We start from the raw sequence: 24,879 nt of genomic DNA, 5'->3' as shown, positions 1-24,879 counted from the left end.
GGGTCAGCTATAACAATTTCTCTTTGGACTTTCAGCTCTTCTTAACTGCTCTGAATAAGGGAGATGAACCTATCATGTACTATCAGGCAGCTACTTCCACTAAATGGGTAGAAGCCATGAATGATGAAATACAAGCCTTACATGAATGTGAAACTTGGGAAATCGTTCCCAGACTACCTGACAAAAATGTTGTTGGATGCAAATGGGTCTACAAAATAAAGTATAAACCAGATGGAACCATTGAACGATACAAGGCGAGACTGATTGCAAAAGGATTCACTCAAGAAGCAGGACAAGACTATGATGAGACATTCAGTACAGTGGTGAGAATGAGAACGATTCAAATCATTCTTTCCTTGGCCGTTGAGCATGGATGAAAGCTGAGTCAACTTGATGTAAAAAATGCATTTTTGCATGGGGATTTAAAGGAGGAAGTCTATATGGAACAACCCCCTGGATATCAAGAACAAAACTGTAAAACACATGTGTGCAGGCTAAAAAGAGCTATCTATGGCCTAAAACAAGCATCTCGCTCTTGGTTTGACAGGTTCTCTGTTGAGATTCAAAAACGTGAATTCTCACGCTCCCTATTGAATCACTCATTATTCATTTTTAGAAGTCAGAATGTGATCACTCTATTGTTAATTTATGTTGATGATATAGTTATCACAGGAAACTCTGAAGATCATATCAAAGAAGTAAAAAATCTATTAGGTCAGAGATTCAAAATGAAAGATCTCGGAGCCTTGCGCTATTTTCTTGGCGTAGAAGTCGATAGCCAGGCTCATGGCTTGACCCTCACTCAGCACAAGTATACGATAGATGTTCTCGGCAAGGCAGGTATGAAAGACTGCAAACCTTTAGCTACTCCAAGTGTGCTCCACCAAACATTAAGTGCTCATGATGGAGACCTGTATGAAGACCCCACCAGGTATCGCAGTCTAATAGGAACGATACAGTATCTCACATTTACTCGACCTGATATTGTTTATTCAGTCAATCAAGTGTCTCAATTCATGCATGTGCCACGTACTGGGCATATGGAGGCGGTTAAGTGGATACTCAAATATCTGAAAGGAACCATTGGAGATGGGTTGATATATTCTTCACAGTCGTCTGGCAAGAATGTGCGTGAACTTATTGTATATTGTGATGCAGACTGGGCAGAAGATCCTGATGAGCGAAGGTCTACATCAGGATATTGTGTTTTTATTGGGAGAAACATAGTCTCTTGGAGTAGTAGAAAACAAAAGGCTGTTGTTAGATCAAGCACTGAAGCTGAGTATAGATCCATGACTGCCGCTACTGCCGAAGTCACATGGGTCAGGCACTTACTGACTGAAGTGGGAGAAACGATCTCTCCGTCTACCTTGTTGTGTGACAATCAAAGTGCTCTCAATATGTCATTTAATCCAGTACACCACAGTCGCGCTAAGCATATTGAGATCGACCAACATTTTGTGAGACAAAAGGTTGAAGAAAAAGAGATTGAGCCTGAATTTGTTAACACTGAAAGACAAGTTGCAGTCATTTTTACCAAGGGCTTGACAAAAGATCGTTTTTGTACGCTTAAAGGCAAGTTGTTCATGGTTCAGAACCATGTTCAACTTGAGGGGGGGTGATAAAGTGATGTTTTGGGTCTGGATATTATACCAGACCCGGACCCATATTGTACACTCAAAACATATTAATATACCCTCTTTAGGTCACGATTTCAAACAACCGCAACCCCTTTCTTCTTCTATTCCTTTTCTCTTTCTCAACGCAGTTTCTGTGAAGATTCTAACATATTATATGCTAATTTCATAAGGTTATCTTTATATTGATTGAAGATATAAATAAATTTTACATTCTTGTTTTCCCATATTTTCCATTTTTCCTTTTTCCCTAAATTTTGATAGGATTATCTCAAGAAACAAACTTGCTTGAAATCTCCCTACATTTGGGCTTTAGATATTACTGAGAACAATAAGTTATGATCAATGTTTAAAAACTCGCTGAGTCAACTCGGTGACTTGGCTTGGCGTGGCCATTCATTGGGTTAAATTATCGAATAACTCGGAACTTAACAAAACTCGGCCAAGTCAAACAAATGTTGTAAGAATTGTATCGTTACCCGTATCAGTCGGGCCCAAATTAAGACCGTATCGTAAAATATCGTGAATTTGCAATAAAAAATTTTCCAAAAAAATCAAGAAAAATAGCAAAAATTCTAAAAAAAAATCATATCAAATGAAACAATGATGATTTGCACACAATATAACCATAAAATCACATATGAAGCATTTATGTCTCTATGGTACAAGACATCATCAAACATGATGCAAAGCACAGACGTCCCAGATCCAGGGCAAACAGGAGTCGACTCGGGTCCAGGGCCAGACCCGGACCCGAGACCCGGATCCAGCTGCACACATTAAATACCCATCTTAGGGTTGTGTGCAGCACGGACGATGAAGATTGGAATTAACACAACTCTTTTCTTTTTGGGGTTCCCTGCAGTTTTTCTTTCTTTTCAGCAGACTTTGTCATTCCTTTTGGTTTTCTTTATTACTTTCCTGTCAGTTCATTGTTGCTTTTGTCCTTACTTCCTTTCTTTATTAATGTTTCTTTGTTGTTTCACGTCAGTTATTTTGCAACCTTTCTCCCCATTGTTTGTCTCAGCCTACAATAGGCTATTGGCATTTTATTTATTCCGGCATTCTGTTTATTTCCTATTAGCTATTGTTTTCTTTATTATTATCACTGTCAGTTAGCACGTCATCAGCCTGTTAATACGTTGTTGCTCGGATCCATTGATCCGAGCCTTTCCTCTTCTACGTGCCACGTGCCATTGGATACCGAGTATTGCACAGTCGTGCGTTGAAAGGACCTTTCCAACGTCAATCTGTAGCGTGACAACGTCGGTTCATTCGCTGATTAAGAAGTAATCACGTCAGATACCTTTTCGTGAATACCTTCGGTTTTTTCTCACTGCATCAATATGGTATCAGAGCCCAGCCCCTCCTCCTTCGTCAACGGCATGACGCAAGGGGCGAGGAACGATCCTACAAACAGAAAGACACGAGAGAAGATCATGAAGCGGATGCTCGACATGGTGACGGAGATGCAAGAAGACATGCAACGCTTAAGCGAGGATGTTGCTGGCATATCGAAACGACTGGATGGACTCGAAGATCGGATCGTGGTCCTCGAGTCGTCGGTGGAGACGCACACAACTCCCATGCTGAAAACGAGTGGTGGATTGGGCGTCAATGTTGTTGGTCTCACGGGTGCGATGGCGATTGAACCAGTCCAACCGAACGTCCAACAAGCTGCCGTGCAACCGGATGGCATTGAAGCAGGCCTGCTCAGGGATGCCGGTCGCGCGACCAACCAACAGACGGTACCGTTTCTGAACTCTGTCTCGGTAGCTGCAATGAACCAGATCTGTAGTGCCTACCCACCGCCCCAGAGGGTCGTCGAGAGGTTTCCCAACGTAGGCTCGAGCATGCAACCTTGGCCACAACCTGTGGTAAAGGTTTTGCAGGCCAGAAATGGCCCGCGGGACCCAAATCTGACGGTGGGTCGAGCTGCGAGCAATGTGCCAATGGCAGGAGACAGGACAAACTTGTTTTCCCCCCTAAAAACCGCTCGTGGGTGCTCGATCGCAACCCACCAGCGAGCCGGAGGAGGTGGTCCAATTTTTGATAAGCATGTTTGTCTTGTTGGTATTCTAGCCAGACCCCTAAGACCACGTGCTGGAGGGACAAAAATTCAGCTTGTGCTTCCATGGGATGCCATAGCGGATGGTATAGGTTGTCAACTTCGAAACCAATCTACAAGCTATAATTTGGAGTCGTCCAGGAATATCGTTTCACATAGTGAACACCCAACAACTATTACCAACGACTCCTTAATGTTATCCCCAGATGTTTTTGTTGCAGCCAATTCCCCTTTATTTCAACTCCAGAAGGCCGTGGCGTCTGTCGTGCTTGTGATGGTTGGAGTTAGAACTTGGGCTTCTGGTATTGTTCTCAACTCTGAGGGTCTGATACTTACAAATGCTCACCTTTTAGAGCCGTGGAGGTTTAGAGCAGTGCCTCAAGCTAGTGGACCGACTTCAAATAAACAATGGACATTTCCCATCCTTACTGGAACAAAAGAGATAGAATCCAGCAATGAGATGCAAGCAGTTTATGCATTGGATGCAGAGTTCACAAGTCCATTATGGATTTTTGGCATCAAATCTTATGATTTGGTGCAGAAAAATGGAGAGAATACCTATCTGGCTTGCAGTTACAGGCAGGAAGATCATATTTTGGCCTGCTGGATATTATTCAGGGCTCTCTCAGTTTTTTGGATATCCCATTCACAGACATTAGAACTGTTATTGCAAAGGGCAGGTACTTATGCATAGAGGGTGCCTCTTCCACCCTGCCATTATCAATAGGCAAAGTGACTTTAGATGAAAATTGTTCCAAAGCTGTTGACTTTTCTACAATGTGGTCATCCTTCCGTCCTAGTTTGGAATACAAAGCATGCCTAAGCACACCAGAGATTATAGAGTTCCCTACTGAGGTCCCTGACCAAAAGGCATATGTGTATTTCTATCCACCAGTCAATCATTTATATCAAGCTGGTCATGAAGAAAAACCTCCTTTGCTATTGAAGAGTCATGGGGGCCCAACAAGTGATGGCATCATGAACAAACAAAATTTGCTGCCTGTGTCTGTCAAAGTCCCTAACTCTGGGGATGATGTAATGGCATCTGTGCAAGATCCTATTTACCAGGGTTATGGAAGAATACGTGTTAGGTTGGATCGTATCAACCAAAAGATATGGCATGATGCAAGAGCAGTATATATTTCGAGAGGCCCATTGGATATTGCCTTGCTGCAAATAGATCCTGTTCCAAATAGTATTTGCCTCGTCAATCCAGGCGTTGTTTGTCCACAACCTGGGTCTAAAGCATTTGTGATAGGACATGGTCTTTTGGGACCTCAATCAAACCTTTGTCCATCTGTTAGTTCTGGTGTGGTCTCAAGAGTTGTTAAGACCCAGGGTCCTCTTAAGGCTTCTGAAACTATGAGTGCTGATATAGAGGGAAAATGTATAGCTGTAATGCTTGAAACAGCAGCTGCAGAGCATCCGGGTGGAAGTGGTGGCGGTGTTTTGAATTCTAAAGGACATCTGATTGGGCTTGTGACCAGCATTGCAAGGCATAGTGGTGGGACTATACTTCCTCACCTGAACTTCAGCATTCCATGTGCTGTTCTTGAACTCATCCTCGAGTTCACATCAGATATGCAGGATTGGCACATTTCGCCTATCTTCAATGTGTTTGGTCTATACGCATACCGTGGTGACAATAAGTCGTCAGAGCCGACTTTTTCCCAACCAGGGGAGAATGATGCAGAGCACAAACGTCCCACAGATCCAGCGGCAAACAAGAGTCAACTCGGGTCCAGGGCCAGACCCGGACCCGAGACCCGGATCCAGCTGCACACGTTAAATACCCATCTTAGGGTTGTGTGCAGCACGGACGATGAAGATTGGAATTAACGTAGCTCTTTTCTTTTTGGGGTTCCCTGCAGTTTTTCTTTCTTTTGAGCAGACTTTGTCATTCCTTTTGGTTTTCTTTATTACTTTCCTGTCAGTTTATTATTGTTTTTGTCCTTATTTCCTTTCTTTATTATTGTTTCTTTGCTGTTTCACGTCAGTTATTTTGCAGCCTTTCTCCCCATTGTTTGTCTCGGCCTACAGCAGGCTATTGGCATTTTATTTATTCCAGCATTCTGTTTATTTCCTATTAGCTATTGTTTTCTTTATTATTATCACTGTCAGTTAGCACGTCATTAGCCTGTTAATACGTTGTTGCTCGGATCCATTGATCCGAGCCTTTCCTCTTCTACGTGCCACGTGCCATTGGATACCGAGTATTGCACAGTCGTGCGTTGAAAGGACCTTTCCAACGTCAATCTGTAGCGTGACAACGTCGGTTCATTCGCTGATTAAGAAGTAATCACGTCGGCAACCTTTTCGTGAATACCTTCGTTTTTTTCTCACTGCATCAAAACATCAACTAATATAGAATCATAGATAATATTTCATGCATATCTCACAAGAACAATGCAAAATATTAAATATCTTGCAATTAAGAACATGCCAGAAGACTCATAGTTTCATATTAAATAAACAAAAACAAAATAACCAAGTTTATAAAAAATTAAATGTTAAATAACCAAGTTTTTTTAAAACATATTATATAAAACCTTAATAATCATAATCATTTTCATCATCATTATCTTCTTCTTCTCCTCCTCCTTCTTCGACATCCACATCATCTCCAAGATACGTGAGGTCTTCATCATCTACCTGCTGTGCTCCTTTCACGTTGATTCACTGAATGTCATTTTCATTCAAAAAAGTTTTTGCTTCTTCAATCCATGCATCCAATTAATCAAAATATTCCAAACTGATGGGATCAAATTGCTCTTTGTGCCTCCTATTGATAACTTTTCAATTTGATTAAAAAGATGAAATGAAAAAAATTAAAATTAGTTGGACTTTGAATGATATAAATTTTTTTAAATAAACACATGAAAATGACACATAAACTTTATAATTTTATATACATCTGCCTCAGTCGTAAGTTGTATCGAACGTAGATGAGGTAATTGAGCTTTTTGTGTTTCAATCTATTTATTCTTTTTGTATGAATTTGCTCAAAGATAATTCAGTTTCTTTCACATCTACTTGCACTACACGTTTGACTAAGAATGCAAATGACTAAAGTTCTCAAATTTGGAACATCATTTTCAAACCTAGCCCACCACATGTCTGAAAAAGAAACAAGAAAATGAGAAATCAATAAAACAATAACAAATACAATCATACAACACATGATAACTAAATAGCAATATGAAATTAAAATTAAAATAGACAAAATAAATTACCTGGACACTTCGTGACACAGTTTCACATTGCTGCAAGTCTTCCCATATTATATAATGAATTATCATAAGTTTTTATTTCCTTATGAATTTGATCTTGAATGCTATACTCGGGTTCAACATTTCGATGCAATACAAAAGTCCCTTCTTGATTTTCATGTCCATTTTAAACGTAGAGGAGTATCTAAATGCAAGATTTAAATAATATGCTGCAGCATGAAGAGGTTGGTGAAGTTTCCTAGTTCACCTATGTTCAATGATGTTCTATATAGGTATGCAAATTTTTTTTTCTCCCTTCAAATTATCTCTAATGGCCTCTTTTGCCTTATTCATGGCCTCATAGAGATAACACATAACTGGTCTGTTTTCACTGTCAACCAATCGAAGCATCTTCACCAAAGGTATAGTTATTTTCAACAACTTCATGCATGAAATACAATATCTACAATTTCTATAAGCTTTCTTTTTTGTGCATAGGGATATGCATTTCACTCATCAGTTAAAAATACCTTTTTAGTGTAACTCTATTCTTTATTAGAATTTGCACTGTCAAAAAATTCGTAGCAAATCTAGTAACTGTACTACGAATTAACTCAATACCACCAGTGTACTTTCTCATTAGGCTCAAAACATATGCATGATTGTAAATATTTAGTAATTTCTTGACAGCATTCAACTTTCTGCTTTATCTCATTCGTTCTGCCAATGTCTTCAAGCATGAGGTCTATGCAATGGGCAACACACGGGGTACAAAAGAATGACTCAAAATTTTCTGCCAATTTTTTACCTGCTTCCCTATAACTTGCTGCATTATCAATAATAAATTGCACAATATTTTGAGGTTGAACATCTTCCACAACCTGATAAAAAACTCTAAGCAATACATCTGTTGTCTTGGGCATATTAGACATATCAATTGACTTTAAAAACATAGTCCTTTTGACATAATGGACAAACAAATTTATTAGGGTCCTTTTCTTTCTGTCTATCCACCCATATGCAATGATGCTACACCGAGTTTCTCTCCATGATTACCTCATCTCATCACAATATGCATTCACTTCTTTCACATTAGTATCTAAAACTTTTTCTCTCAAAGCATAATATGAAAGCATTTTATATCCAGTCCCAATACTGGTTGTGACATCTACCATGGTCGAAAAATAAAAGGAATTTGCCGCATTAAAAGGAATGCATGCATCATAGAACCATCTCCCAACTGCGATATTCGCCTGTTTGACTAAATGTTGAGAAGTCATAGCAGTACAAATGTCGAGTTACGCCCCAGAAAAAGCTCCTAATAGAGATTCTAGCTCTACCTCCTCTTGATAAACTCCCTCCTCCTCTTTCTCCTTTTTTTGTGCCTGCAGTGACACTACTACTGGCACTGACCACACCTTTCCTCTTCGCTGCAGAACATCCTACTTCTAATCTTATGCTAAGGGTTGTATTATCAGAAGTAGGGAGCTCATCTTCGTCATACTTATCCTGTCAGGGCTTCGCATACCCCATTTTAATTTTGTCTTTTTCCTCTCAGATCATCAAATAATTGCTAGTATTGTCATTTCACGCCATCCGACAATTTTCTTGACATGCATGCGACAACATTAAGACATGTCCCAACTAAATGATGCTTCAACCAAGAGATATCACCTGAAAAAATATTTTAGCAATAGTTGCACTTGATTTTTAATAGGTTTCCACTCAATACTTGAGTGACCCATTGTCATGCCGGATCCTTTGATGTCATCTTCCCCCCCAAAAAACTCAATAAGATGCAAATCATAGAGATTTTTCACCTTAACCCACTTCCTTGAGTGAAAAAATGGTGGAAATACACTCTTTAGAAAATCGCAAAAGCCCTCTCCCTAGCGCACGGATCAGCCCCCAAATCGCTCTCACGACTTCTAGGGTGCGTGGGTTCTCCTCTAATGGCCTATGCACAAATGAGGGAGTCGGCTCTCAAAAGGTATTTAAAACCCAAAAGTTAAAAAGTAAGTTTCGGTCCTTTTTAAAGTGCACCGATACCGTATCATACGATACAGGTCGATACGGGAGTGTATCATACGATACACCCGGTACGGGTACGATGCACACTTGTATCGTGATACGAGTGTGTATTCTATCAAAAACCTCAATCGTAACAATACGTATCGTACAATACAGTATGATACAACACTAAGTCAAACCAATGGAGTCATCGTCGAGTCAGATGAATTAGTCGAGTCAACTGACTCATGGCCTAGTCAACTAAGTTAGTCGAGTTAGCAGAGTCATGGACGAGTCAACTGACTCAGCCATCAACTGAGTTATGGCTGAGTCAGCCAAGTCAACTGAGTCATGTCCGAGTCATGGATGAGTCAGCTGAGCCATGGCCGAGTCATGGACGAGTCAGCCAAGCCATGGTCGAGTCATAGAACGACTCAACTGAGTCATACATATGTAATGTATTTTGTATATATATATATATATATATGTGTGTGTGTGTGTGCATATTATGTATATTATATATAAATGATATATTTGCATAATTAATAATATAATATATATACTTTGTATACATAATACATATATTATAATATATTATTATATGTAACAATTGGTTATACAATATATAAACATATTATATACATTATTTTTATAGAAATAGAAAGTTGTCATGACTCAGCCGAGTCACGAGTCAATCCATGCTGAGTAAGAACTTAGAACAATGAAACAATTTTAAAACTAGTGAATCAATACGCTTGTTCTTGATAATCCAGAGGGACAACATATTTTACACTATAGGGCCCTGTTTGGATCTGTTTTTGTTTATTGCTTACAAAAATAAATTAAAAGCACATTTTATAAGGTAGATACTTGCTCTTATTTTTAATCAAGTGAATGTTTGGACCACCAACTATTTAAATTTTGATGAATGAGAAAAGTAGATTAGTTAGTACGGTAATGACAGATGGCTGTGGTAGATAGCGATGCACACAAGCTGAGTTCGATCTGAGCCTGGGTTGTTCAAACTCGGCTTGGTGCAAAATATATCTGTCCAAGCTTGGCTCGAGCTCGGAGCCAAGCTTGAATGGCTTTGTCCGGACTCAACTTGGTTTCGAGCTCGAGCCTAGCCAAGCCGAGCTTCAAGGCATTAAAAAAAAATCATTTTTTAAAAATATTGTTGAAGGTGGGTTTTGAACCCAAACCTCTCTCAGTTTTCCCAAGTGACCCACCACTAAGCCAAAGCGTATTTTAGTCATTGACACCAAAAATAATGTATATATACTAAAAGTACTCTATATTAACAGCAAAAAAAAGTGAAAAACAGGATTCAAACTATGAGCCTTTTGATAAAAACCCCAACAGCCTACCCATTACACTAACAATAACTTGCTGAACAAAATTGCAAATATATTATCTATATACTTGTATCCGAGCCTTATCCAGCCTACCAAGCTTTATCAAGCTCGGTAGGCTGATCAAGCTCGGTTCGTTTGTTCGTTGATAAAGCTCGGTAGGTTGATCAAGCTCGGCTCGTTTACTCGTCCGAGCCTTAGAACTGTGTTCAAGCTCGGCTCATTTAAAGCATGGACGAGCTTCGAGCCGATATTAATCGAGTCGAGCCCGAGCTGGCTCGGTTCGTTGTGCATTCCTAGTGGTAGATGGCAGTGGTGGTAATGGTGGATGATATTGGTGGTAATGACATAGTGATGGTGGCAGTGGTTAGGGTGGTGGTGGCAATGGTGATGGTGGTGGTAATAGTGATGATGGTAGTGGCAATGGTAATAGTGGTGATGACGTTGGTGATGGTGCTAGTGGTAAGGGTGGTGGTGGCAATGGTGGTGATAGTGATGGTGGTGGTTGCAATGATGATGATGGTAATGATGGTGGTGGTAATAATGGTTGCAACGGTGATGATGGTGATGGTGATGGTGGTAGTAATGGTGATGAGGTTGATGGGGGTGGAATGAAAGAAAATAAGCACTTACAAAAGAAATAAGTAGGTCTCCGCCTATTTTTTGAAAAAAGGGTGAAATTTATAAAATGTTAAAAAAACTAAAAGTAAATGATTCACACACCAAAATGTGTTATTTAAAATAAGCATAAATGACAACGAGCAGTTTATAAAGTGATCCAAACAGGGTAAAAGGATAAAAGAAACAACTTTTAAAGCAATTGGGTCATGTTTGAAAATTTTGTAGACCAATTGTGAAACTAGTCTTATTTCTTGAAAGATGAATCACACTGTAGACAGGCCCAATAGTTGGTTTCCTTATTCCTTTCAATTTTTTATATGAGTGGGTGATTTCATTTAGCCAACTGGTTAATCTTTTATATGGTTCAATACATGACCTTCCCTCACACAAGTACCATAACTTGAAAGAAGAATCACATTGTAGACAGGCCCAATAGTTGGTTTCCTTATTCCTTTTAATTTTTTATATGAGTAGGTGATTTCATTTAGCCAACTGGTTAATTTTTTATATGGTTCAATACATGACCTTCCCTCACGCAAGTACCATAACAACATGCAAAATGAATTTGTTCATTGACTTAAAGCGATATGTATCTTATGTGATCAAGAAGCTGATCTTTTAGCTCAAGTGCCTAGTTTGCAGTGGGATAAAGGTTCATAAAATTTCCATAATTAGTTTGTATTTAAATACTATTTACACCTTACTGGGAAAAAATTGTACTGGGCCTGGATTTATCCAAGCTTAATGTGATACTTACTGAAACTAGATAAACGTGAGATGAAGAACTATAGCTAGTGGTACATTTGTACATTTAAATATCAAGTAGCCCCATATCAAAGAAAGCAAAAAATTTAAGTATTTATAAGAAATTAAGCTTGCTCCAGAAGATTATTTTTGAATAACTTCAAAATAAAATCTATTTGTGGTTTAGACTTTTCAAATTCCATTGACAATTCTCTAAGTTACCTCTTCTTATTTTAAAGTGGGTTTTTATTCATTGGTTCTCAGATTCGACAGGCTATAAGTACCTAAGTTTTATTCTCGCACATGGAGTGAGAATCTTGTAGTGTTTACTTTTCAAGAAGTGGATATTCTTAGAAGGCAGTTGATCTTTGTCATGGTTCAGACTAGTTTTGGAAGCTAGAGAAATGAAGTAATCAGGGGTGTAACTGGGTCGGGTATACGTGATCACTTTGACAAGCGGAATCACCTTATTCCTTAAGATCTTATTTCGATGGTCCACAATCTCAACATGGCTCTCTTCCACTGCCTGAACCATTTATACCCAACCCAAACCGATATTGGTGGAACCGTGGGTTTGGGTCGGGTCCAAAATTTAGGCCCGTAGTGAAAACGTATCAGGTCTTGGGTATTGTAAATGAAGATCCGAACCCAAATGGGCCCAACCCAATTATGTACCTGAACTCAAATAGTTCTCCATATTTTAAAACCGAATATGTACCCGAACCCATTATACACTTGAACACGAACTGGCCTGTACCCGGCCTGACTATATACCTGAACCGGTTCACTCGGCCGAGTTAGCGAGTCAGCCAGTCCAGACCCTGGTTAGGTAAGTTTTTTTGTTAAACTTGGAATTTAGAAAGTTTCCTTAGAGAAGGAAACCGGTTGCATGGTTGATTGATAATCCCCATGAGGATAATTATCATTTCATTGTTTCCCAAAACTCTCAAAAATCCATTGTCTTGTCTTCTCTTGGCTTCTATCTCATTGTCTCTCTAATTTCTTTCCTGGTTGCAGTTTTTGAGAGTTGAGACATGAGAGGAAGAAACCAGGGAATGACCATTGTAACAGCTTGAAAGTTGCATGTCTCTGGTTTGCATCTAAACAGAACCTCTCTCTATTGCAAGAGAGGTCATCCACCATGAAAGAATCTATATTGTTGCACCCTTTTAGTTTTTATGAGTCATGTTGATCATATGATGCATGTACCATAGTTGTCAATACCCGAACCTGTTAACCCATATGAGTCTACTTTTTTCAGCCATACCCTGATCCGAACCCGACGGGTCTATTAAGGACCCAATTGATTATACCCGATCTGATGCATACCTGAACCCGTTAACCCATATGGGTCCATAGCTTCTAGGTCTGCCCGAACCTGAACCCGAATGAGATGGGGTTGGGTTTGGGTCTTACTTTTAAACCTGAGTTAGAGTCGGGTCTGATAAGACCTGACCCGGTTACACCCTTAGAAGTAATCATTACCATTGGGTTGGGACTTTGGGATTTCAATTGGTCTTATTGCTACCTCATGATAGTATTGGAGGGGAGATTTCTTAACTCATACAAATACGTAAGGTGATAGGGACGTTACAAATTTTCTGTGCAGCTAAAGTTTCTCTGGGAATCATGCATACCTTTGCATCGATAAGTTATTTTCTGAAGATAATTGTGTGCATATTATATTGAGAACTGAAGGTAAAGTTTCATTTGGGGTGTCTTTTCAGTCATTCTATAAGATTGTCAAAGATTGGTGGTTCTGTATGACTTTTCTATATTGACTAATGCTTCAACTGTTTTTAGAGCCTCTTCATTCTGACAGTTGGACTGACATGATTCATAATTTATTAGAGAGCTTGTAATCTCTAGTTTCTGGAAAACCTTCTTTATATATATATATATATATCGATGCCTTGTAAGGTGCACTGGGATTTTGCGCTCGTGTTTCCAGAATTTATCTCAACATAAGAGCTGTTTTTTCAAAGTTCACATATCTTCTCAACACCTGTACCAATGCACTAGAGTTTTTAAGCACTTGGTGATATGCTGCTTACTATAATTTAATGTATATAATATACTTTGATTGCCCAAAATCACCCATACACACAATATGCTAAGATTATTTTTTTTCTCTCCTAGGTTATTGGGGTATGTACCTTATTGGTGTGAATTTAGGATACTATCTTTTCTTTGGAGAAAACTCTAGTAAGACAGATACGAGCACTGTTCAAACCGTGCGAACTAAAGTTTGGTTTCTTTCTATATTGTTTTGGTACGTATATCCCACATTTTATGGTTGTCTTGGGATGAACTCCATGGTGTTTGTGGCATATTTTTGATCATTTGTTATCTTTGTGGTGTTTAGGTTGTTGACCGTACTTCTGGACAAGTACTTGGAAAATGTTTCTCGTCGGATGGTATTAATTCACATTCTATGTTGGTTGCCTAGTTTATTTCAGTTTTTTTTCTGAGGCCATGTCATCTCCAACTCCCTCATCTTTTGCTCCTATTTGGTCAAACTTTAGTTTTTTCTTTTTCTTCCATGCACTGGATTGAACATGATATTATTGTTTCATACACTTATTGTTATTGACTCATTTGCAGTGCAATCTGGCATATGTAACTCTTGTATTGGCACAGAACTTGCAGGTAATGGCCTATCTGTAAGTGATATTGGTGTATATAGATTATAATGCATTCTTTGACTTTTAAGGCGATCCTTTGTGTATGCATTTAGTGACTTAATTCATGGTGTTCTTGTTAAAATACATCTTATGTTTGTGTGTATATATATATACACACACATTACATATGTATATATGTAGTAGTATATTTATATATATGTTTTTTATATAGTTTGTAATCTAGGAGTTTTATGTAATTTTTTATTTTATTTCTATTTCTTTTTATTGTAATAGGCCCTGCCCATTAGGGGCAGTTTTAACTTTTTTGTAGCCGTTGGACTAGCCCAATGGCTAGTTGTGCTAGCCTCTTTCTCCTCTATCTTTTATACTCCCTACATTTCTCTTATGCTTAAGCATTTGAAGTGAATACAATTTATATTTTTTATATTTTGTGCTTGCTCATTAGTGGCTATTGTGAGTATGTTTTGGATTCTTGTATTTTCCCTCAAGTGGCTTTGTATTGTCCTTTATTGGGTTAGTGCTTGTGCACAATGTTTTGTCTTTTAATTGCCTTTAGTGGCCTTGTTATTGTATTCTTTCTTGTTTCATTTATGGTATCAGAGCCATAGGCTCTTGTGATCTTATTGTACTTGTTCGAGGCTCGTGGTTGCAAAAAGAGAAACAAGAGATCTTCAAGTGGAGATTAGACTTTCATCTCAAATATGGCCGAAAAGGAACCCGATCTCATTCAAGCTTGATGACTCAAATTACTTCATGTGGGCTGCTGCCGTTGAGAATCATCTTAAAGAGAAAACTTTTGGGGTATGTGAGTGGTACCATTAGAAAACCACAACTCATTCTTACAAAGAAAGATAGTGATCAAATTAAAGCTCTTGATGATAATGAACAAGATAAAGCTCTTCAAGATTATCAAACCAAGATAAAGGATTGGGAAGCCAAAAATGCCCAAATATTGTCTTGGTTTTTAAATAGCATGGAGCTCAAGATCGTTGCACATATAGTCAAATTCAAGAAGGTGTGTGATGCTTGGGTGTTTTTCAAAGGTACGCCCATTTAAAAAGATTTAACACAACAATATTTTCTCTAAGACAAGATTTGAACCACCAGACAAGGTGACAAGAGTGTGAGGGATTATTATGGGATACTCTTTCCCTTATGGGAGTTGGCTTTACTCGAACCTAAGAGGAAATGTTCGGTCATTGAAATGAGGCAAAAAAAATTAGAGAAAGAACATCTATCCACTTTCTTTTTTAGTTTAAGACCAGAATTTGAGCAAGTTAGGTCCTTAATATTGCATAAGACTACTCTTCTTACTCTTGATGAAGCTCTAGCCGAGGTGTACCAAGCGAAAACTCGACTTGGTATGACCAAAGGAAGGGAAACTCTTGCTGTGTCGAGACTTTGTAACAATATTAGAACATATAAACCTCCTCACTTTGGAAGAAACAACAATGGTGGAGAGAGAATTGTCATTTTTGCAATGAACCAGGGCATACCAAATTGGAATGTCCCAAGCTTAAGAAAAAGGTGGCTACCATTGAAGTTTCATCTTCGAAGTGAAATGAGACAAGCAAAAAAGATCTTAAAGACGTCCATCAACCAAATTGTGGAGGTTGTTTAACAATTTTTTAAGTCATCTACAACATCTATTTTGCAGTGTCACTTCTCCCACAGGTATATGCTCTTGGATACTTGATTCCAGTGCTTCATTTCACATTACCTTTATTGAGTCTTTTATTCAAATGCACTAACAACCCCTATAACTCTTTTGTTTCAACTACGATTGGTACTATTTTAGAAATTAAAACATTGGCACTTTTAAAAATGTTTCAAAAGAATTTCAAGTTCCAAAAGTTAGAGTTATACTTAAACTTAATCTAAACTTATTTTCTGTTTTTCATATTTCCGATCATGGGTATGAGGTCTCCTTCTCATCTAGAAAATGTTGAGTGCAGGATCACCACTTAGGGAAGCTGATTAGGGGATACCATACTAGGGGAGATGTCAACTACTTGAATTTCTTCACATTCTCAACTTTGTGCGGGTGCGGATGCAGCGATACGACACTTTAAAAAAAGTTGGGTGTGGGGGTGCGGGGAGGTTATATATATATATATATATATAGAGAGAGAGAGAGAGAGAGAGAGAGAGAGAGAGATGTATGTGTGTGTACATTTATGTATATATAATATTAGATAAAACTGAACTTGGTTAAGGTTAACAGAATTTACTTTTGGACAGAAATGGACCTCGGTGTGGTAGACTTCACCTAACATAAAGGAAATTGCATCCAAGTGTCCCACCCGCATGGGTGCGGGTGCGTTGCCCCGTTAGAAGAGTCCATGTTATATAGATTCTCAAGGAGTCTTTGTAATTTTGTAAAAAAAAGATATTGATTTATGACAAAAGATTAGGCGATCCAAATGTATCTAAATTGTCTCTTTTTTCATTTTTGAAAGATTTTTGTATTAAAAAAAATTGTTTGTAATGATTGTATACTTGGAAAAGTGAAATTAATTCTTTGTAGTTCTAGAACCTTTGTTTCCCAAAAACCCTTTGATCTAGTGCATTCGGATGTATGGTGGCCTTAGTTGTCAAAGGCACTAGGCGGAGCCTAGGTGGTGATTCCCTAAAGAGACTAGGCGAGGCCTACGCGGTACCCCAAATAAAAAAAATTAAAAAAAACATACAAAATATGGAAATAAACTACTAAAATTAATAACAAACATGTGTACAACATAAAATCAATCAACAATAAGCAATAGACAAATACTAACATGTTGTAAAACACTGTAAAGAAATTATATTACATAAAAATAGTCAAATAGATAGCTCATATGCATATAGATTATATATAAATTAATTACACAAATATGTATGTATATATATATAATATAAACACATAATATTGTAAATTTATAATATATGTTTATGATATGTTAATATATATAATAATATACAATTACATAGAAAACATATATATGTGTGTAATTGTGCATCAGACTGAGAGACTACCTCGGTTAGGCCGCCTATGCGGCGCCTATCTCTACCTTTGACAACTAAGCGGAGGGGTGAAAGGAGGAGGAAGAAGAAAAAAATAAGGTAAAAAGAAAAACAAAAGAAGAAAAGAAGAAAATAAAAAAAGGAGCTTTTGGGGCGGGAGGAAGAAGAAAAAGAAAAAAAGAAATAAAAGAGACAAAAAGATTTGAAAAAACATGACAACTATGTTTCATTATATCAAAAGGATACTTTTCTTATTATGTTGTATTTATTGATGACTATACTCTATATACTTGGATATGCTTTCTTAGGTTTAAATCCAAAGTGTTTTCTTGTTTCAAAGAATTTCATAAGCTTGTGAAAAATCAATTTGAAATCAACATTATTATTTTTTGATCGGAATATTTGTCCAATGACTTCAAAAATTATTTGAAAGAAAATAGAATTACCCATCAAAGATTTTGTCCAAAAACTCTACAACAAAATGGTTTGGCCAAAAGAAAACATCGACATATCATTGAAACCACAAAAACTTTATTCATTTCTGAAAGCGTTTCAAAGAATTTTTGGGCCGAAAGTGTGCTTACCATGTTATACCTTATAAATAGGATTCCCTCATGTTTTTTACAAAATGTTTTTCCAACTGAAAAAACTTTATAAAACTAATTGTTTTGTTCTACTTAAAAGAAAATATACTCTCTCTCCTATGGCCATAGAATGTGTGTTTCTTGGATATGCAGAAAATAAAAAAAGGGTATAGATGCTATGATATAAAAAATGACAAGCTATATGTTTTAAGGAATGTGACTTTTCGTAAAAATGAAAATGGTTTTAATATGGATAAGCCTAAGGATGATACCGAATATTCCTTCTTATTTGATTTGTTGCCTAAAAATGATAATTAAAATGTTGATTGTGAATGAGAAATTGAGCATATTAGTGATGAGATTTTGCATGTTGATAACATGAGTGATTCCTTGAATAATGATGTGCTGATTCATGATATTTAACATTATACTCGAAGAACGACCATATGCACTTAATAGATACACTCAAAATCAAACTCTAGAGGAACCTAGTTTTATGAGATCAGATCGTATTACTTGGCCTCCCAATAGGTTTGTCTATTACGAGTCCTTTGTACCAGAATATAGAGCTTGCCTTATATCCATCCATTCCTTCCATGAACCATCGTCCTACAATGAGGCCAAAGACCTTCCCAAATGGGTAGATGCCATGAACTTAGAACTACAAGCATTATAAAAGGCTAAAACTTGAGAGATTCAATCACGACCTACGAAGAAAAAGACTATAGGTTGTAGATGGGTTTTAAAAGTTAAGACTGAAGGAGATAAATCTTTACAAAGATATAAGGCTAGGTTAATAGATAAGGGTTACTCTCAAGAGTATAGTATTGACCAAGGTTGTAAAAAGCGTATCGGTTAGTGGTGTGAGTTTTATGAAAACCCTTTTTAAAACAATATTTTTAATGAAAATCTAGTGAAAGCCAGACACCAAAAAATATAAAAACCGGCTCGCACAAGTGGTGGAGTCCGGGTCGATCTCAGGGAACGGAAAATACTTCGTATTCAAACACACAATCTAACTACTCTTTATTGCCAAAATAAAAAGAATTAATTAAATAATTAACTACGAGAGTACGGCCCTACACTGAGGGCTTAAACAAAATAAATAAATGGTTTTATTACAACCCAATGAATTGAATAAAATAAAATAAAAGCCTAGTCTAAAGAGAAAAACAGGAGTCTTCAGTGCTTAAGGCTTGGTGGTCCCTTTTTGTCCCTTCCAGGTTAAACACTTTGATATGGTTTGATTCAGGGTCCTCTGAGGGCTCACTTGAGGGCACAAAAGATGATCTCTTCGCACATCCAACGCTTCCCAAATAGTTCGGCTGGACTGGTTGAGAAAAGCGGGGTCTCTCCCGTATCAGATCATCATGCTACTCCATTGTGCTGAAAGAAGACGAAGAAGAAGAAGCCGACGAGAAGGAAGAGAGAAGGAAAAGAAGAAGAAGAAGAAGAAGAAGAAGAAGAAGAAGAAGAAGAAGAAGAAGAAGAAGAAGAAGAAGAAAAAGAGCCGGCTGGTAGTGAGAAGGGGAAGAGAGAGAGAGAGAGAGAGAGAGAGAGAGAGAGAGAGAGAGAGGGAGGGAGGCGTACAATCCAACGTGAGAGAGAGAGACGCCCCTTTTGTTTTGCTGTAGAAGACTACTTATAATATTAAATTAGGGTAAAAGAAAAAATTTCAAAACAAGTCCACAATTTTCAATATTTTTCAAAAGACCCATTGTAGTAAAACATGTTTTATTGTCTAAAAACAAACAAACAAACTTCCTACTGATTAAAAATTAGCTAATAAAAACCTAAGCAAACTAAACTATGATTAAAACATTCTAACTATAATAGAAACACTAAAAAGAATATATATACGCAGGGAAAGCTTTGAAAAATACGATTTTCTGATAAAATTCAATTCAATGCAATTTCTCAGAACTAACAATAAAAATGGGTTTTTAGAGCGATTTTAACACGGATCATGCATAAATAATGATTAATAAAATGCAAATATTATGCATGATGAAATACCCCCATGCTTATCGTTTGCTAGTCCTCGAGCAAACTGAAGCAAAAACAAAAATACTAAACTAGACACACAATAAATACCTAACTCACTTTCGTAGGAATCACGGTTGCATTTAGCATATGCGACAAGCCCTTTCAACCCCTGAGTTACCCCAGTGGACGAGTAAGGTCTCGTGAGGGTTTGCAGTGATGCTACCCACAAACATCTGTGTCAAGTATGCATAAGAATTTTAAAACACAAAGCATTAGGCAGTTAAGGAGTTCGTTTCCACAAATATTTCATGCCATTGCATCATCAAAACAAGATTAGAGTCTTCTACTTGCCACCACAGAATAAAATATTTTCTTTCACTTTTCTAAATAGCATAATCGTTTATGTTTCATCCTTAGAAATTCAGATACATACATATCATTATTTACTTATCCTCACTCATATGTGTTCTGCACAGGTTTTCTCAATATTTGCTTTTAAGCAATGAACTTTTCTCTTTTACGCTCTTTTCTCTTTCTTGATTTTCAATTTTCCACATTTTTTCAATCAAATTTTTTCTGAGCACTATACCCAATTTCCAGTTTTTGTGACCCGTGTAGCGAGCTTTGGGTCAGTGACTCCCAGGCCAGACGACCTTAGGGCACCAGATACAAAGTATCCCTCAGACTTAATTGCTCGAGTCACTAGACCTTCAATTTTCTATAGTTTACGTATAGTCTACTTCTCTGTCATGTGCAATGTCAATATCTATTAGGATCTCTATAAAGTCCATGTAACGAGCTTTCGGGCCGATGACTCCGAAACCAGATGGCTTTAGGGCACCAGGTGTAAACACCCCTCAGGCTCTACTTGCTCGAACAAAATAGGCCACAGATATCAACGTAGACAAAGAATTGACTTCCTTCGTTATCCTTTTCAACATGGGCTCAAACACTTCAACTTGTGTCTAAGCCCAGCTACTAGGGAGTACGAAGATGTCAAACAACTAAACGTATGCTCGTTTCACTTTTTGAGCTCTTTTGCAACGTTGTTCATTTGCTTAGTTTTCAAAAATAAAACTGTGCATATTCATACTTGTGATTCAAAATAAACTCTAACATGCATCTATAATCATTTCTTTGAAATCCACATAAACAACCATGGTTTTCTAGATTCGTGTTAGAAAAAGTTTTTCGTGGGGCTTAAAAATTCTCTAAAAATATTAGATGTTGCAAAGCAGTCATATAAGTTCAAACTCGTTCCCTAAAAGCCTAATTTTAATGAGTTGACATAAAAAATGCAAGTATAAAGACCTGAAAAGTTTAGGTGTGCAAACTACACCCTCCCCCATGCTTGAATGACACTGTCCTCAGTGACACTCCCCCATGCTTGTATGAAACTAAGAGGCTGCACTTGAGAACAAAATAATTGGGAGAAAAGAGCAGAAGTCACCTGAGATGACATATGAATGCATGTCCTACGATTACACAAGAATGCATACCTGATCTAACAAAACACTCATGAGATACAAGAAAGCAAAGCAAAATAACGAAAAACCATCTATGATATTTACTAGATCCTACTAAAAATACAACATACAAACCTGTGCTCCTCCTCATGCATCCACGAGGTTAATAGCCTCAATGTCTTGCTGCACCACCATATCAGAAATGTAGGGCTTCAGTCGCTGCCCATTAACTTTGAAAATGCTACCCGTTCGAGGGTCCAAAAGATCTATCGCTCCATGTGGAAAAACTCTATGGACTATGAATGGTCCATCCCATCTGGACTTCAGCTTCCCTGGAAAAAGATGGAGACGTGAATGATAAAGCCACACCTTTTGACCAGGCTCGAACTGCTTCCTCACAATATGTTGATCATAGAAATGCTTGGTTCGAGCCTTGTATATTTTGGCACTCTAGTAGGCTTCATTGCGCAACTCCTCAAGCTCACTCAACTGCAACTTCCTCTCAACGCCAGCTTGGGCCATATCAAAATTGAACTTCTTGATAGCCCAATATGCCCTATGCTCCAATTCAACAGGAAGGTGGCATGGTTTTCCAAAAACCAATCGGTATGGGGACATGCCAATTGGAGTCTTGAAAGCAGTCCTATAGGCCCAAAGGGCATCATCAAGGCGTTGAGACCAGTCCTTGCGGTCTGGTCGGACTGTTTTTTCAAGAATCCGCTTGATCTCCCTATTGGAGACCTCGACTTGGCCACTAGTCTGTGGGTGGTACGGTGTGGCAATCCGATGATGTACCGAGTATTTCCTAAGTAAGGAAGCTACTTGTACATTACGAAAGTGCGTACCACCATCACTAATGATCGCTCTAGGGACTCCGAACTGACTAAAAATGTTGTGCTTGATAAATCGGAGCACCTCCTTATGATCATTGGTTCGGGTGGCCACGGCCTCGACCCATTTGGAGACATAATCAACCGCCACTAGAATATAAATAAATCCGAACGAAGGCGGGAAAGGACCCATAAAATCAATGCCCCACACATCAAAAATCTCAACAATCAAAATAGGAAGGAGGGGCATCATATCACGCTTGGCGATGCGTCCCGTCTGCTGACAGCGCAAGCACCTCCTACAAAAATCGTGAGCATCTCTATGCAATGTCGGCCACCAAAATCCTGACTGGAGGACCTTTGCGGCTGTCTTTCGACTAGAAAAATGACCTCCACAAGCCAAGGAATGACAGAATGATAGAATGGAGTCATACTCCTCCTCAGGAACACACCTCCGAATCATCTGATTCGGGCATAATCGAAACAATTCTGGTTCCTCCCAAAAATAGTGCTTTACGTGCGAGAAAAATCGATCTCTCTCATTGCGGTTCCAGTGCGAAGGGTACTCTCCAGTCACCAAAAAGTTGATGATATGCGCGAACCAGGGCAAATGCTTAACATGAAAGAGCTGCTCATCCGGAAATGAATCATTAATCTGCCCCTGATCAGTGGATGTCTCCACTGTCAGTCTGGATAAATGATCTGCTACAAGATTCTCACATCCACTCTTATCTCGAATCTTGAGATCAAATTCTTGTAACAGAAGGATCCATCGAATGAGACGTGGTTTGGCATCCTTTTTACTCATCAAATATCGCAATGCTGCATGATCTGAGTAAATGATGACCTTGGAGCCTAACAAATATGATCGAAACTTCTCAAGAGCAAAAACTACGGCTAGTAATTCCTTCTCTGTGGTGGTATAATGCATTTGTGCATCAGAGAGGGTCCTACTAGCATAATAAATCACATGAGATCGTCGCTCAATCTTCTGACCAAGAATCGCTCCAACCGCGTAATCTGACGCGTCACACATAATCTCAAATGGCACTGACCACTCAGGAGATCGAAGAATAGGAGCAGTAGTCAGAGCTTCCTTCAGGGCCAAGAATGCCTTCAGACATGCATTATCAAACACAAACGACTGATCTTTTGTTAGCAGGTTGCACAACGGTCGAGAAATCTGGCTGAAGTCCTTAATGAACCTTCTATAAAAACCTGCGTGCCCTAGAAATGATCGCACCTGCCGCACAGAGGTCGGTGGAGCTAATCTAGTAATGGTCTCCACTTTGGCCTTATCAACCTCGATTCCTTTCTCAGACACAATATGTCCAAGAACAATCCCCTGTCTCACCATGAAATGACTCTTTTCCCAACTAAGAATCAGATTTGTCTCCCTACAACGTTGAAGCACACGAGATAACTTTTGGAGACAATCGTCAAATGAAGAGCCATAGACCGAGAAATCGTCCATGAAAATCTCCAGGACATCATCCATCATATGTGAGAAGATCGCCATCATGCACCGCTGAAATGTAGCCGGGGCATTACAGAGCCTGAACGGCATTCTCCTATAAGCAAAAGTGCCATATGGACAGGTGAACGTCGTTTTCTCCTGGTCCTCGGGATGAACGGCCACCTGGTTGTATCCTGAATAACCATCCAGGAAACAAAAATACTGCTGGCCCGCGAGTTTCTCCAAGATCTGGTCGATGAACGGCAGAGGGAAGTGATCCTTCCTAGTTGCACTGTTCAACTTTCTATAATCTATGCACACTCGCCATCCTGTGGTAGTCCTCATGGGGACACTTTCTCCTTTTTCATTCGTCTCTACAGTGAGCCCAGACTTCTTGGGGACAACCTGGGTAGGGCTCACCCACTGACTGTCGGAGATGGGATAAATGATCCCCGCATCCAACCATTTGACTACCTCCTTCATATGGGGATTTAGTCTCCTTTGCGCCTCTCTTGAGGGTTTAGCCCCCTCATCCATGATAATCCGATGCATGCAAAAGGAGGGGTCTATCCCCTTCAGATCTGCCACCGACCATCCAATCGCCTCTTTATGCTCGTGCAAGACTTGTAAAAGCTGACACTCCTGTGTGTCAGTCAGGTCTGCCGAAATAATGACGGGGAGAGTCTGGTCCTTGCCTAGGAAGGCATACTTGAGTGTGGCCGGTAAGGGCTTCAATTCAAGCTCAGGCGGACTCTCTATGGATGGTCGGGCTGGCTTTTCTGCCAATTCAGGAAGCGGCTCGAAGTGCCAGGTCCAACTCAGATCACCTGTCTGACTCTCTATCGACCCATGGCAATCTTCTTTGAGTGATTCATCAACCTCCTCTCGAGGTGGATCACTCAATAACCAGGTATGCTCTGCTTCTACCAGGTCCTGAATGAAGTCGACCTCGAAAGAAGCCTCATCGCCGGCAGGTCCCATCGCCGCATGAAAAATGTTCAGCCTCATCTTCCTGTTGCCAAATGAGACATCCATCGCGCCTGTGCGGCAGTTAATGCACGCATTGGCAGTGGCCAGAAAGGGGCGTCCAAGAATAATGGGGGTCTGTCGCATATCATTGACTCCCTCCATATCTAAAATGATGAAGTCGACAGGGAAGTAGAAGTCTTCTACCTTGACTAAAACATCTTCCAAAATCCCTCGCGGGACCTTGATTGATCTATCTGCAAGCTGCAGGGTCATAGGTGTTGGCTTCATCTCCTTTAATC

At 38.9% G+C, this 24,879-nt stretch overlaps 1 protein-coding gene across 5 annotated transcripts in view; it reads left to right on the top strand.

Moving 5' to 3' along the window:
- Nucleotides 1-24,879, top strand: part of LOC149822115 (uncharacterized protein At4g17910-like) — a 96,947-nt gene that overhangs the window by 52,845 nt on the left and 19,223 nt on the right. For all 5 annotated transcript variants that reach the window (XM_089980832.1, XM_089980831.1, XM_089980834.1 and 2 more), the window contains 3 exons: nucleotides 13,781-13,913; nucleotides 14,007-14,058; nucleotides 14,246-14,290. In XM_089980832.1, the coding sequence (XP_089836958.1) occupies nucleotides 13,781-13,913; nucleotides 14,007-14,058; nucleotides 14,246-14,290 (230 nt within the window). The remainder of the gene's footprint in view (nucleotides 1-13,780; nucleotides 13,914-14,006; nucleotides 14,059-14,245; nucleotides 14,291-24,879) is intronic.

Source organism: Nuphar pumila, chromosome 11 (genome assembly GCF_984573655.1).
Source record: "Nuphar pumila chromosome 11, dmNupPumi1.hap1.1, whole genome shotgun sequence".
NCBI lineage: Eukaryota > Viridiplantae > Streptophyta > Magnoliopsida > Nymphaeales > Nymphaeaceae > Nuphar > Nuphar pumila.
This window is presented reverse-complemented; position numbering and strand designations above follow the sequence as displayed.